Raw genomic sequence first — 16,572 nt, 5'->3', positions numbered from 1 at the left:
ATGATTGTCTTTGAGGCAGAGGTCAGCTATGAGCATAAGATGAAAGGGGAAGGGGCGCCTGGGTGGCTCAGTGGGTTAAGCCTCTGCCTTCGGCCCAGGTCATGATCTCAGGGTCCTGGGATGGAGCCCCGTATCGGGCTCTCCGCTCATCAGGGAGCCTGCTTCTGCCTCTCTCTCTGCCTGCCTCTCTGCCTACTTGTGATCTCTCTCTCTCTCTCTGTGAAATAAATCAATAAAATTTAAAAAAAAAGATGAAAGAGATGAATTTCGACAGCAGTCAGACTCTTGGGTAGATAGCAAATAATGTCATTTCCTGGGTGCTTTTCATTTTTTATCCCTTCCTACCCTGAGTCTGATTTTCAAATCAAGAAGTGTGTATGCCTTGCAGTTTCTCTTGGGTTGTCTGAATTTAATCTCAGAGATGAAACCTTTTTAGAAGCAGTGACTCTTAAACATCAATCTGAGCAGCCAGCTTTGGGAACCACTGAAAACATAGTCATTGCCTGAAGGAAAGGCCTCTTTTTGGTAGCACTGAACAGAATTGAAACCCTTTTTATGGGTCATAAGCAATTCTTGAATCACTACTAATCTTTATTGAACATCTATACCGTATTAGTTCCTGAAGTGAAATAACACGTTATAGCTATGTAGACTTTTAAAAGCATATATGTCTTGTATTAACTGTAGCTTTTCAAATAATTTTATAATGAAGAAAAGGCAGGGAGAAAACCAAGAATCCGGAAACATTAAGTGACCCATCCACTGGCACTCAGAAAGTATTGAATCTTAGACTAAAACCCAGGGTCTTTCGCGTTAGGATATGGTACTAATGAAAGAACATCTAGGTTTCTAGAGTGTCCTAAAACAGGAAAACTTTGACAATAGTATTTTGACAGCTTTTATATTTTGTATGTTTGACTTGTTATACATTAGAAATAATTTCAATCAAGAAAAAATAAAACAGATTTTTCAGTGGGGGAACTTGGTTGGCTGATTCCAGGGAGGATGGGACTTTTGATCTCAGGATTGTGAGTTTGTACCCCATGTTGGGTGTAGAGATTACTTAAAATTGAAAGAAAGAAAGAAAAGGAAAGGAAGGAAGGAAGAATGGATGGGAAAGAAAGGGAGAGAGGGACAGAAAGGAAGGAAGAAAAGAAAGAAAATCTAATGGTAAATTTTAGGGATTTTTTTTACTTCCTACTTTCATTCTTAAAAAAATGTGAAATAATTTAATTTTTCTGGTGAATTTCTGCTTTCTTGTTTGGCTTTTGTTTTAATTTCACTCAACAAATTTGATGTCAGTATTCATACCTTCCTATTTAAAATGTAAAATACCAGAGCACTTAGATACTGAAGATTCATTGTAATCTGTTTTATAACACATTTTTACCTAGGGCACAAAACAAGCCATTCTGTGTGGTAATGCCACAGAGAGGATTGAATTAGAACATTCTTTCAAATCAGCTAATTTAGGAAATTAATATTACTAAAGTTTAGTATTACTCAAGTGATTTGAGAATATCATCTGTGAGCCCATCATAAGCCATGGTCCAATTTAATCCCAGATAAATGGGGAGGAAAATATTCAGGGTGCTAGAAACATAAGAAAGCATTTAATGCACTTATAAGAGATGTGGCAAATAATAATTTAAAATATAAAAATTGACATACTGGATCAAATCTCTGGTTTGTGCAACTCAGGATGTAGTCTCCAAAAATAAGCTGAAGAATACAAGTATGATTGTTCAATATTAAATTAATATTAAATTAAAATTTGTTTATTTCTGGGGTGCCTGGGTGGCTCAGTTGGTTAAGCGACCTACTCTTGATTTCGGCTTGGGTCATGATCTCAGGGTCATGAAATTGAGGCCCCCCCACCCCTTGGCTCAGGCTCTGTGCTGGGTGTAGAGCCTGCTTGAGGTTCTTTCTCTCTCTCTCCCTTTGCCCCTCCCCCCACCCTGCTTGCTCACACCTACACTCTCTCTAAAAAAATCTTTTGTTTGTATATTTCCTTTAGTGATTGCTCACGAGTTTTAAAACCTCTTCCAGGGGCTCCTGGGCTCAGTTGGTTAAACAACTGCCTTTGGCTCAGGTCATGATTCCAGAGTCCCAGGATCTAGTCCCACATTGGGCTCCCTGCTTGGCAGGGGGTCTGCTTCTCCCTCTGACCTCTCCCATCTCATGCTCTCCGCTCTCATTCTATCTCTCAAATAAATAAAACCTTAAAAAAAAGAATCCTCTTCCTAATGTTTTATTTATTTCTAGCATGTACTAGTTTTTATGGATAATTGTTGAGTTTTCTTGCCTTCTAGATGTTTTAAGTATCACACTTTCAGTTTATAAGGATCCTCTTAATCTCCCATTGCAGGGTTTAGATTTTATAGAATTAATATTTTATGAAATAATACATTTTTATTCCAGATTAAGAGGCGCCATCCCATTTTTAAATTTAAAGTTGTTACTATAATCTTTTTTACCTTATTGATTATTATATGTTGTCCTCTGGGATCTGCTAGAATTCTTACCAAATGTAATAACTGGAATTGTTCACAGTTTCTTTAGATGAAAGTTTTTCATTTTGTGCCAGCAGTTCATTGCTTTGTATATTTTCATCCTCAAATGCTTGAATTTTTGAAATATGGACCTAATCAGTAGTTGCTGTGATTTCATCTGACAATCTAGTTCTTGTAAATGGTTAGTGTTATTGGTTACCTATCAGTTCTGGTATGGTAGGTGTTATATGATGTGACACACTCCAACTAAATGTTAAGCTTAATGTTTTTACCTTTCTTTAAAAGTCAATGAAAGAAAGTAGATGAATTGTACTAGAGTCTGCTGATGATGGGAAGATAGTAAGTAGAAGCTTTCTGTTTTGATGCTTAGAAGTTTTTCTTAGGATATTTGTGAAAAAACTGTTTTATTCATAGTTGAGCAAAAGCTAAATTTAATTTAAACTGAATATTATAATTTAAATTAAATTTAAACTTAATTAGCAAAAGCTAATTTAATAGAGAAAAACTAAATTTTAATTTCAATATGATGATTTTTAGGATTAAATTTGATACATTTTAGTAACAAATTCTACCACATAAAAATTAAAAAATAAGCCTCTCAAATCCACAATATGTATGAATAAAATTCATGAATGAGAATGTTAACTCAAGATTCCTGGTCTGTATTTTTAGAAAAAAAAGCTGAGAGGAAAAAAATTTAGAGTAAACTGAATGTTGTTACTCTTGCTAGTAATCTTGTATTTATATATCACTTGAATATCTTTTAAAATATTTTATACCTATTTATTTTTTTAAAGATTTTATTTATTTATCTGAGAGGGAGAGAGGGAGAGATCACAGTTGGCGAGGAGTCGTAGAGGGAGAAGCAGTCTACTCTCTGAGCAGGGAGCCTGACTTAGGGCTCAATCCTAGGACCCTGGGATCATGACCTGAGCCAAAGGCAGAGGCTTAACTGACTGAGCCACCCAGGCTCCCAGAAATAACTTTATACTTAGAGATAGGGCAGAAAGTTTTAGTATTATCATGGATATATTCCCTATTTCAGATATGTATTTCCCTGAGTGACTCTTTACTTGCATTTCTTCCTTAACAGAATTGTTGACATTTGATAAATAAATGGTCAAGTATGTTCAACATTCTCCAAATATTACTCTTTTGTAGATATAAGACAAAAAAAAATTAGTGTATTATTAAATGTGGTCATTTTCCATTTCATTATATTGAAGTAAAGGTGGTTTCCTAAAACAAACTAATCCAGAATATTAGAAAAAAATGTGTTTTTGTATATCAGATTTTCTTCTGCTACCTAATTATTTTAAAGTAAGGGAGAACATTAAAGAATTTTCAACAAATACATTTTTATATGAAATAGCCTATGAGACATAATTCTGCCAACTGACTCTGACTTCAGTTTTCACTGGACAAGAAGTATTTTCAAGGTATAAATTTTAGTTTCTGAGTATGCTGGTGGCCAGTATTTTTATTAGAGAACTTGAAGTAAAAATTGATCTTGTTTCTTTTCTCCCTACTAATTAATTACTTCATTGGCTCAAGTAGTTCACTCTCATTTTCATATTGAACTGACCTAAGGATCTAGATTTAAGCACTCTTTCTTTCTTTCTTTTTTTTTTTTTTTGCATTCTGTTAAGAGTGAGAGGAAAGGTAGATAATTTTCTTCCACAGATTATTTTTGCTTGTTCTAGAATTTCATGTAAATCAAATCATACAATAAGCACATCATTTATAGACTCCTGTAAAGGCTGGTAATAGAATTAAGAATTCATTTGAGCACATTTTTAAGTGTTTAGAAGGCCCTTTAAATGAAAGAAACAGTGTATTCTGAAGTTTATCAAGATTGAGTTTTAATATAGACTGTGTATGGCAAAGCAAGTTTTAACTTTTTTTCTTTCTTTCTTTTTTTTTTTTTTTAAGATTTCTTTTATTTGTTTGAGAGAGCAGAAGGTCAGAGGGAGAAGCAGACTCCCCATGGAGCTGGGAGCCCGATGCGGGACTCAATCCTGGGGCTCCAGGATCATGACCTGAGCTGAAGGCAGTTGCCTAACCAACTGAGCCACTCAGGCGCCCAAGTTTCAACTTTCTTTGTAGGATTTTACTGGAACTCTATGTTAAGATTCTGAGACTAGATAAGGTATACAGAAGTGATGCCATTTAGTGATGTATGCCATTGTCCCAGAAGATAAGGAAATAGTGGTACAAGAACCGTGTATTGGCTGTTACTGAGAAATAGTTGGCAACTAACATGTGTTTTCTGACTGTAAAGCTGCAGCTTTTGTATAGTTAGGGTCCTCTGTTTTCTAGAACTCAGCCCACCAAGTACATGCCAGTAATCACATATTGAATATTATGTAGAAATTAGAGGAGATAATACCTTGATTCCAATCACTGTGTTTGTATGTACTACTTGATAGAGGTAAGAATTTGATTGTTGTGTATTTATGAACAGGGGAGTAGGTGAGGGTTGAAATACAGGGAAAGGAAAGTGTAAGGGATGGGATGACCTGGGTGGCTCAGTTGGTTAAGTGCTGGACTCTTAATATTGGCTCAGGTCATAATCTCAGGGTTGTGAGATCAATCTCCATCAGGCTCCTCGTTTAGCAAGGAGTCTGCTTGAGATTCTTTCCCTCTCCCCCTCCCCCTGCTCACATGTGCTCTCTCTCTCTCTCTCTCTCAAATAAAATCTTAAAAAAAAAAAAGTAAGGCATCCTTATCTATTTGTTTCATCCGTACTTGTGTTTCTTTGCAACCTTTCCCTATGAAATTTACAAATAGTTCCTTGTCTGATATCCCGGAGCAGAATGTAAAAATCATAATTAATGTAAAAAAATCCTTAAGTAATGGGCACCTGGGTGGGTCAATTGGTTGAGCAACTGCCTTTGGCTCAGGTCATGATCATGGAGTCCCAAGATCAAGTCCTGAATCAGGCTCCCTGCTAAGTGGGGAGTCTTCTTCTCCCTCTGACCCTTTTCCCTCTATCATTCTCTCTCTCCTTCTCTCACTCTTTCAATCTCTCTCTCTCAAATAAATAAGTAAATAAATAAAATCTTAAAAAAAAACCCAAGTAATATTTTGAAGCACTAGACCTGTATTTCTGTAAATTACTGGAACATTATTTTATGTTAACATCCAAATAAAACATCAGAATTTGACGTGTCAAAAGGAAAGGCTAAGGTATGTACTATTTATTGATTTTCCTGTCCAGTGGCCTTTTGGAGGGAAATTAAGTAAAGAACTTAAGTTTTTAAAAATATAATAGCTCTTTCTTTTGCTTGCCAAGTAGGAGTAAATACCTCTTTTTTTTTTTTTTTAAGATTTTATTTATTTATTTGACAGATAGAGATCACAAGTAGGCAGAAAGGCAGGCAGAGAGAGAGAGAGGAGGAAGCAGGCTCCCTGCCCAGCAGAGAGCCCGATATGGGGCTCGATCCCAGGACCCTGGGATCATGACCTGAGCCGAAGGCAGAGGCTTTAACCCACTGAGCCACCCAGGCGCCCCAGGAGTAAATACCTCTTTAGGTGAATTTCAATCTGTGATAATTTCAGTCTCCATAAGTGCTATTCTAACACTGTTGTTTTAAATGGTACTTCTTTGAAAGAATAATAATGAATTCACTTATACTTTCTCATTTGTTGTATTTTATTTTGTTCAGCAAGTGTGCAGGAGTATTTGACATATATGCTGCTCCCAGAGTTACAGTCATTAAGATATGAAACGAGAGGGATCCAGGATTGTTAAATCCCAGCTCAGAACTTCATGATATATATAAATATCACGTATAATATATATTTCTATATTTAATATGTATATGTAATATATACAGATATAATTTGTAAAGTTAGGGATATATATATACGTGCACTTTTTTGAGGTTTTATTTAATCACTACACCAAGGTGGGGCTTGAGCTCACAACCCCAAGGTCAAGAGTCGCTTGCTCCACCACTTAACCATCCATGTGCCTCTCTATATTTTTAACTAGCATATTTGTCTTCCTCTGCATATAAAATCTTGATCCCAGTTGGGCCGGAGGCAGAGTGAGGCACACCCGGGATCCTACAGTGGGCACTGAGGCACTGAGGCTTGCTTTACCCAGCTTGTTCTTGCCAGGGCTGCACACTGGTGCTGAGGTCTCATGGGGCCCACCCCTTTTCGCCCCATCCCCCACTCTTTATAGCTGAGGGTGCACACAGCCAGGCTATGTCCACCTCCGGGGCAGGCCTTTGGGCTATTATTTGAGTACTTATCCCAATGGTATGAAGATGAACTCATAAACACTTCACTAATATTTTGTTACTGTTTTTCACAATTAAAATACTGGAAAAGAATACTTAATAAAGGATATTAAGGAAGAAAATCTGAATAGGAAGATAAGCCAGAATTGTTAGAGTGTTTCTGTTGAGTTTCAGTCTGAATGCATAAATGTGATTCTGAATGTATATTATTTTGTAGAATTTATTTTTTTCTAATAATATTCTCATCTTTAGTTATTGAAAATGCAACTTTATTATTTTTCTAATTATAAATGTAGCTTATGCTAATCATAAAAAAGCAAGTAATGTAGATACCTATAAAGTATATAATAAATACACAAAGTAGAAACCAAAATTACCCTGCAGTAGAATCCTAGGAAATAATCCGTTTGTTTTTTAACTTACCTTTCCCTATGCATACACATATAAAAAAATTTTTTTGAAGTACAGTTGATACACAGTATTAGTTTCTTCTTCTTTTTTTTTTTTTTTTTAAGATTTTATTTATTTATTTATTTGACAGAGATCACAAGTAGGCAGAGAGGCAGGCAGAGAGAGAGGAGGAAGCAGGCTTCTGCCAAGCAGAGAGCCCAATGTGGGGCTCGGTCCCAGGACCCTGGGATCATGACCTGAGCCAAAGGCAGAGGCTTTAACCCACTGAGCCACCCAGGGGCCCCACAGTATTAGTTTCAACATACAACATAGTAATGTTCAACATTTAAATACATTAGGAAATTATTACTACACTAAACATAGGTATCATCTGTCATCATACAGTTATTAAAATATTATTAACTGTATTCTGTATACTATATATTGTATTCACATGTCTTATTTTACAACTGGAAGTTTGTAACTTTTTTCACTTAGTGTACTAGTATACTGTCTTAGGTCCATCCATGTTGTTGCAAATGGCAAGATTTTATTCTTTTTGTAGCTGAGTACTATTCCGTTGTATGTATACCATATCTTCTTTTATGTGTTCATCTATCAAAATGTTACTTTGTAGAGCATAAATCTGACCCCTAATACTTTACAATGCAACTCAATTTATAATCTCAATTTACTGAAATACATCATTGTTTTCAAGAGTTCATTCTGTCCTTCAAGAGTTTCTTTTTATAGAATGATGGCAGTTAAATTATTCCAACTTGTATTTCTTCTATATGGGCTTTAGTTCTCATGGGATTCTTTACTGGGGGCATTTTGAGTTTCTTGTGAGTTAGTTTTGTTTATTAATACACACTAAATTTTGTGTTTTATTTACAGAAAATTAAAGAACAGAATAAATCCTATCCCCAAAATTCTGTTCAGAAATCTTTCTCCTGAATTACTTATATTAGCCATATCTGAGTTTAAGGACTTTTAAGTAGTTCACTATCAATAGAGGACTTTTCCTTTTTTGAAGTGAAAAAATGAAGCTCTGCTATTTTGACTTTCCTTCTTTGTAGCTAAAAATAAGGCCCTACTATTATTTTAATTTCTTATTTTATCCCCGATCCTTGCCCTCTGGATTTCTTGAACTGTTCTCTTGGAGACTGCCCTAGAATTGTTTTTTTCCAGAGACTTGTAAGAAGCAGCTCATTAAAAGTTCTTATCTTTTAGAAATATATTTTGAAATATTTAGGGATAAAAAGATATACTGGGGATTTTTAAAAAAAAATTGAGGGTGGTGAGAAAATGAGTGGGAATGGATAAAACAGGATTGGTAAAAAATTAATCATTGTTGGGGCGCATGGGTGGCTCAGTGGGTTAAGCCTCTGCCTTCAGCTCAGGTCATGATCTCGGGGTCCTGGGATCGAGCCCTGCATGGGGTTCTCTGCTCAGCAGGGAGCCTGCTTCCCCCTTCTCTCTCTGCCTGCCTCTCTGCCTACTTGTGATCTCTCTCTCTCTCTCTGTGTCAAATGAATAAATAAAATATTTAAAAAAAAAGAATTAATCATTGTTGAAGCTGGGTAATAATGTAATAGGTGGTTTCATTTTATTTTTCTCTCTACTTTTGTATATATTTGAAAATTTCCATAAGTTAAAAAATGAAAACAGGACCCTAATGGAGGTTTAAGTTGGGCAGTATATAATGCAAATTTGAATTCCACTCTAAAAATAAAATATATTGCATGATAGTGAACAAGATAATTTTGTGATGTACAAATATAAATTTTAAGTAGACTTTTATTATGCTGATGTAAAGGTATATTTACAGTTAAGTGAGCACAGTCACTTCTACTGTTACAGCTGAAAGCTTGTTCTTTTCTAAAGCAGGTTTAGTTGAATGACTGTATTAATAGTTCTCATTGTTTCAGGTAGTCCAGCAGCCTTCAGGAGGTGTTGCAAAACAAGTGACCACACTTTCCCATTCCTCAGCATTGACGATTCAGAAATCTGGACCGAAGAAGATGCCAGTGAGCACCGCAATACCTACCAGCCATTTTCCTCCAGGTAGACCCCAATCCATCCCTGCCTCATCACACTGGGTTTGGAATATGATGGGATTTTGTATTCTCTTTTTTTTTTTTATTGTTATATTAAGAGAAGATAGTCTTTTAAATAAGACCTAGGAGGGAGGGCTGAAAAATAAACATTTAGTACATTCTTTATACATACATAGCCTAGTTTTTAGGGATATGTGTTGCTTTAGAATAAAAGAAGCAGCTGCTCATGGTATTTTGGAATTAGAATAACCTGTTTGTAAGTAAAGCACTTTTTAACATAAAAATTGCTATAACTTTATTTCTTTTTAGACTGTAATTTTTCTAAGTTTGAAATCATTCTTACACGTAAAGGTTAGAGATTTCATCTTTTTTAAATCTACAGATATAAATGATATATTATTAACATTTATCACCTGTCACTTTTTCTGCATGTTTTTATAATGCCGGTAATTCTGTAGACTGTTTGAAGACTATATAAAAAGAAATGGAGAGGTCTTGATTTTATAAGATGATTGCTTGTTCAGGGAATATATTCATTGTCATTTTTGAATTTAAACATAGTTCTAGGACAGCTTGAAATTTTCTTTGATTATTTTGTGTATACTAAAAGCTGTTATTCTGCATTTTTCCTAACATGGCATGATTTTTTGAAAAATTCATTTTTCTTTCTTCCTTTGTTTGTATAGCTTCCATTCTAAAGCAAATTACCCTGCCAGGAAATAAGATTCTGTCACTCCAAGCATCTCCTGTTCAGAACAATAAAGTAAAAGAAAATGGAACAACATCCTTCAGGTAAAGAAAATAAATAGTTAAAATTTGGTCTGGTTAAAGGAAATAGTTAAAATTTAATCTGGCTAAAAAAAGATGAAAGAATAATACTTATGAAGTAAATATATTGATGCTTTAAAAAGCTGACAATACTTTATTGAGTATAATTTATAAACAAGTGTACAAATCTTAAGTATATATTTCAGTGAATTTTGATAAGCATATATCCCTGTATAATCAAGATACTGAATATATCCTTCACCTTCATGCTCCTTTCAAATCAATTACCTCTGACCCCTCCCTCCAGCAGCTGCTATTCTTACATCCGTCTCTATAGATCAATTTTGTCTATTCTTAAACTTCACATAAATGAAAAATTACATTAACCTTTTTGCATCTTTTTTCATTCTGCATGTTTTTGAGATTCATTCATATCATTTTGAATACTAGAAAAGTGTTCTTTTATATTGGTGAGAAGTAATCTTTGTATAAATGTAAATCTCTTTATCCTTTTTCCTGTTGATGACATTGGGTCGTTTCTGCTTTTTGACGGTAATATGTAAAGCTGCTATAAACATTTATATACAGATTTTTCTGTGAACATAGTTTTTCATTTCTCTGTAGTAAATATCTAGGAATATGATTGTTGGATCACTAGGAATGTGTTTAACTATTTAAGAAACTACCAAACTGTTTACCAAAGGAACTACAGTTTTGCATTTTTACCAGCAATGATAAGAGTTCATTTGCTCTTCAACTTTGTCAGCTCTTGGTATTGTCAGTTCTTTTGATTTTTACCATTCTAATAAGTATATTGTGGTTATTTTTGTGATTTTAATTTGCATTTTCCTAATGATTAAAGACGTTGAGCATCTGTTCTTGTATTTATTTGCTATCCATATACCTTCTTCGATGAAGTGTGTGTTCAAATTTTTTGCCCAGTTTTTCTTACTGAGTTATTTGTTTTCATATGGTTGAGTTTTTAGCATTTTTATGTATCCAAGATCCATGTCTTTTGCCATGGAGTGATTTGGGAAAAATTTCTTTGTAGTGTGTTATATCATTGTCTCACCAGTGTCTTTCACAGAGCGAACATTTAATTTTGCTAAAGTTCAGTTCATTGTTTTTCTTTGTAAATTATGCTTTTCATGTTTTATCCAAGAAATGTTTGTGCAACTCTAGCTTACAAAGATTATCTCTTGTGCTTTATTCTAGAAGCATTACAGTTTTAAGTTTGTCCTTCTTGTATTGATATTCTTTAATTTCTGCCTATTACCTATACAAAAATCCACTTTCTTCTTCCTCAGCCTTTTCCCAGTTTTAGTTGTGTCATTTCTTTGTCACAATATAAAAACATTTGTACTTTAGTCTTTATTCCTCAGCTCCACCAGTTTTTAGTTATTGGTCTACTTTTTATTTTTTTTTTAAAGATTTTATTTATTTATTTGACACAGAGAGAGATCATGAGTAGGCAGAGATTCAGGCAGAGAGAGAGAGAGAGAGAGAGAGAGGGAGAAGCAGGCTCCCTGCTGAGCAGAGAGCCAGATGTGGGGCTGGATCCTAGGACCCTGAGATCTTGACCTGAGCCGAAGGCAGAGGCTTTAACCGACTGAGCCACCCAAGCGCCCCTGTACGTCTACTTTTATATTAAAATGATCATCTTCAGTCCTTTCTCTGAATTTTTCTTAGTTATCTCTTGGTTGGATGAAGTTCATCTACTCAAGAAAGGCTCTTTTGGTATAGAATATTCTAAATTCTTGTATGTTAAAAACTGTTTCAGTGTCCTCCATACTTGAAGGACAGCTGGCTGGATTTGAAATTAACATTTTGTATTGCATTTTAAAAATGCTTCTCTACTATTGTCTTGATGTTTATGTTTTATTTATTTAGGCCTTGAGACTTTATTTCTTTATCTTTGAAATCTAATATTTTTATATTAGGATGTACAGTGAGACATTCATTGACCATTCTGACTTCACTTTCCCAGGTTACCAATTGGCCCTTTTAATATGTGGATTCTGGTCTCTTAAAATGTCTGTGAAGTTTTCTTGGATTATGGTTTGAAATATTAGTTCTAGTCCATTGTTTTATGTTTTACTCTCCATGGAATGCAGTAGTATGGATTTTATTCTTTTTACCTTCCTTACTTCCCATTATTTTGCTTCTGATCTTGTTTTATTTCTTTTATCTCCTTTTCATTTTCTTCATTGTTTTTACACCTTTCTTCAATGTGTCTTAATAGGGTTTTGGTTGCATCTGTTGGCCTATGAAAAACCTCTTTGATTCTCTTGTCTGCAGCACTATATCAGTTTTTCTTTTCCCCATTTTCATTCCCCACCAAGCTTACACATGTAAGTCTGTGAGGTTTAATTAAATGTATCTCATTCTATGATCTACTAGGATATCTTTTTATTATTTTCTGATTTGGGATGTACTTAGTCTGTCTTCTGATAGAATATTTCATCCTTATGCCTGCCAATTCTCTGGCCTCTTTACAGCAGTTTTTCTTAGTCTGATTTTTCCACAGGTCTTAAGTCAGATGTTGTAGGAGCACATAGGTGGGTCAGGGAGTGAGTGTGTGGGGAACTGATTGCCAGAGGACAAGAGAGCTTTCAGTGGGATTTGTTTTCCTTTTTTTTTTTTTTCCCATTTATACTTATTTTGAAGTTTGGATATTCTTTGAGTTATGCTGACATTGTGGTTTTCCTTATTCTGTGTTGTTTTGGGAGGAAATGTTAGAAGATGGACATCTAGGCGGACATCATTGTTTTCTAATGCAGTGTGTTTAGTCTGTGTCAGTCAAGATACATAGACTATTTTCAACACCCCAAAAGCTTCCTGGTGCTCTTTCCTAGCCAGTCACCTTGTTACACTCCAGCCAATCACTGACTAATTTCCTGTCATTGTAGTTTAGATTTGTATTTTTTATTTTAAGACATTTATTTTAAAGAAAGAGTGGGAGGGAGAGTGAGCTTGAGGGTAGTGGCAGAGGGAAAGAATCTCAAGCAGGCTCCCTGCTGAGTGGGGAGCCCAACATGGGGTTCAGTCCCGGGACCCCAAGATCATGATATGAGCCAAAACCAAGAGATGGATGCTTAACTGACTGAGTCACCCAGGGGCTCATAGATTTATCTTTTTTATTTTTATTATTTTTTTAAAAATATTGTTATTTTAGAGAAGGAGAGTGTACACACAAGCAGGGGGAGGGGCAGAGAGAGGGGGAGAAACAGACCCCCTGCGGAGCAAGGAGCCCCATGCAGCCTTGATCCCAGAACACTGGGATCATAACCTGAGCAGAAAGCAGAAGCTTAATTGACTTAATTGACTAGGTGCCCCAGATTTGTCTTTTTTAAATGGTTGCCTTTTTAAAAGTTGTATGTTGATTTTGTAATTATTGATCAAGTTAACTCTGCCATTACCAGAAATCATAAGTTCCATTTCTTTTTTAAAATATTATTGTTATTTGATGGAGGTATCTTTTTTTCTGGGCAGGGAGTAGGGTAGCAGCAGCCGGGGGAGAGAGAAAATCTTTAGCAGGCTCCACACCCCAGCACAGAGCCAAGGCAAGGGAGGGCTTGATCTCACAAACTTGATATCATGACATGAGCCAAAATCCAGAGTCTCAAGAGTGGATGCTTAACCAGCTGAGCTGGTAGAAGTATTTTATCTTCTGTGTTCTTACAATTAATCATGCTTATTTTAAAGTCCATGCCTAATATTGCTAATATTCATGTTAACTGTAAGTCTCTCTTTTACCTGGCTTTTTTGTCCTGTTTCTTGGTCTCCACCTAGTAATTTTTTTTGAGTCAGTGTCAGATATGTTTAAAAAATAATTATAGGAGTTTTGGATTAGTTACCTCCAGAAAGAGAATTTACCCAATTTTCTGTTTGGTGGTAGAGGAGCAGATTGCCTCAATATAGTCAGTAATTGAGCTGGTTCAAAAGCTAGGTTGTAATCTTTAAAAGATTCTGTGTCCCTTTGGTTCTCCTAGCTCCAGGATGTAGTCCCTTAAGGGTTTCAACTAAGAGTTAGGGTGCTTTTCTCTTTGTTGGACTCTGAACGCCAATTTTTATTTCCTCCATACTTCAAGAGTGCTTAAAATTCACCGTGCTTTTGTTGTTGTTGTAAACTGTGTTAATTCTTAATTTTTCCATTTTTAAAAAAAAAATTTGGAAAATATACATAAACAGAAAATTTATCATCTTAACCATTTTTAAGTGGCAGTAAGTACATTCATGTTGCTATACAACCATCATCACTGTCTATCTCCAGAACTCTTTTCATCTTATAAAATGAAACCACCTTTTAAACAATTAGTCCTCATTCTTCCCTTCCCCCCACCAGCCCCTGGCAACCAACATTCTACTTTTCTGTCTTTGTGATTTTGACTGCAACAGTCTCATGTAAATGGAATTACACAGTATTTGTCTTTTTGTGACTGGCTTATTCCACTTAGAATAATGTCCTCAAGGATTCATCCATGTTGTAGCATAAGTCAGAATTTCCTTTGAATTACATTCTGTTGTTTATCCACTCATCTGTCAGTGGACAGTTGAGTGTCTTTCACATTTTAACTATTGGGAATGATGCTACTGTGAACACGGACATACAAATCTTGAAGTCTGTTTTCAATTCTTTTGGTTATATATCCAGAAATGGAGTTATGGGATCATATGGTATTTATTTTTAATTTTTTGAGGATCTCTTATACTGTTTTCCACAGCAGTTGTACCATTTTACATTCCCATCAACAGTGCACAGGAGTTCAAATTTCTCCACATTCTTGCCAACAATTGTTATTTTCTGGTTTTGTTTTCTTTGGTAATAGTCTTCATGATAGATGTAAGGTGGTATTTCTTTGTGGTTTTGATTTGCATTTCCCTAATGATTAGTGATGTTGAGCATCTTTTCTTGTGCTTATTGGCCATTTGTATATCTTCTTTGGATAACTTTCTAGTACTTGGCCCAAAATCAGATTTTTTTGTTATTGAGTTTTATAGTCTGTATATTTCTCCCTTATTGGATATATGATTTGTAAATATTTTTCTCTGTGGATTGCCTTTTTACTCTAAAGTTAATGTCTTTTGAAGCACAAAATTTGTGAAATCCAGTTTGTTTAATATTCTTTTGTTGCTTGTGCCTTTGGTGTTATATCCAAGAAATTATTGCCAAATCCGATGTCGTAAAGCTTTTGTCCTGTTTTCTTCTAAGAGTTTTATAGTTTTTGGTCCTATATTTTTTATCCTTTCTGGTTATTGATCCTTTTTCAGTTAATTTTTGTATATGGAATTAGGTAAAGGTCCAGCATCATGCATTTTAATGTAGATATCCAGTTTCTTCATCTCTATAGTATGGCTAAAAATAGTATCCTTACCCACTGAAAAGTCTTGGCACCCTTGTCAAAAATCATTTGACCATATATGTAAGGGTTTATTTGTGTATTCTCTGTTCCGTTTCATTTGGTTATTTGTCAGTCTTTATGTTAGTACCACACTATATTGATTTCTATAGCATAGTAGTAAATTTTGACATCAGGAAGTGGGTCTTCCATCTTTGTTCCTTTTCAAGATTGTTTGTCTATTCAGGGTTCGTTGAGTTCCATATGAATTGTAAGTTGGGTTTTTCTATTTCTGCAAAAAATGTCACTGGGATTTGATAGAGAATTGCATTACATCTGTAGATTATTCTGGGTAACATGTCATCTTAGTAATATTAAACCTTGCAGTCCAGGGACGCCTGGGTGGCTCAGTGGGTTAAAGCCTCTGCCTTCGGCTCAGGTCATGATCTCAGGGTCCTGGGATCGAGCCCCGCGTCGGGCTCTCTGCTCAGCGGGGAGCCTGCTTCCCTCTCTCTCTGCCTGCCTCTCTGTCTACTTGTGATCTCTGTCTGTCAAATAAATAAATAAAATCTTAAAAAAAAAAAAAAGAAACCTTGCAGTCCATGAATATGGGGCATTTCTATTCATTTATGTCTTTAATTTCTTTCAACATTTTATAGTTTTCATTGTGCAAGGCGTTTGGCTTCTTGGTTAAATTTATTACTATTTATTTTTGTTGATGCTATTGTAAATGTAATTTCTTATTTCCTTCACAAATTGTCCATTGTTAATGTATAGAAATGTAACTGATTAAAAAAAATTTTTTTTTTTTAAAGATTTTATTTATTCAACAGAGAGAGACACAGCAAGAGAGGCAACACAAGCAGGGGAAGTTGGCAGGCAGAGGGAGAGGGAGAAGAGGCTTCCTGGTTGAGCAGGGAGCCTGATGTGGGGCTTGATCCCAGAACCCTGGGATCATGACCTGAGCCAAAGGCAGATGCTTAATGACTGAGCCACCCAGGTGCTCCCTGTAACTGATTTTTTAGTGTGTTGACTTTGTATCCTGCTACTTTGTTCAATGCATTTATTAATTCTAACTTTTTGTGAAACCTTTAGGGTTTTCTAACACATGGGATCATGTTGTCTGTGGGAATGGAGATAATTTTACTTCTTCCTTTCCAATTTGGATTCTCTTACTTCTTTTCTTGTGTAATTGCTCGGACTAGATCTTCCACTACCAGGTTGAAGAGAAGAGGCCAAAGTTAACATCTTT

At 35.3% G+C, this 16,572-nt stretch overlaps 1 protein-coding gene across 2 annotated transcripts in view; it reads left to right on the top strand.

The window, feature by feature from the left end:
* TAF4B (TATA-box binding protein associated factor 4b) overlaps positions 1 to 16,572 on the top strand; it is a 126,556-nt gene that overhangs the window by 30,547 nt on the left and 79,437 nt on the right. For both annotated transcript variants that reach the window (XM_032859723.1, XM_032859722.1), the window contains exons 8-9: positions 9,085 to 9,220; positions 9,900 to 10,005. In XM_032859723.1, the coding sequence (XP_032715614.1) occupies positions 9,085 to 9,220; positions 9,900 to 10,005 (242 nt within the window). The remainder of the gene's footprint in view (positions 1 to 9,084; positions 9,221 to 9,899; positions 10,006 to 16,572) is intronic.

Source organism: Lontra canadensis, unplaced genomic scaffold (genome assembly GCF_010015895.1).
Source record: "Lontra canadensis isolate GAN:19392208 unplaced genomic scaffold, GSC_riverotter_1.0 scaffold17, whole genome shotgun sequence".
NCBI classification, from domain to species: Eukaryota; Metazoa; Chordata; class Mammalia; order Carnivora; family Mustelidae; genus Lontra; species Lontra canadensis.
Note: the sequence above shows the minus strand (reverse complement) of the source record. Positions and strands in the feature narration are given on the sequence as shown.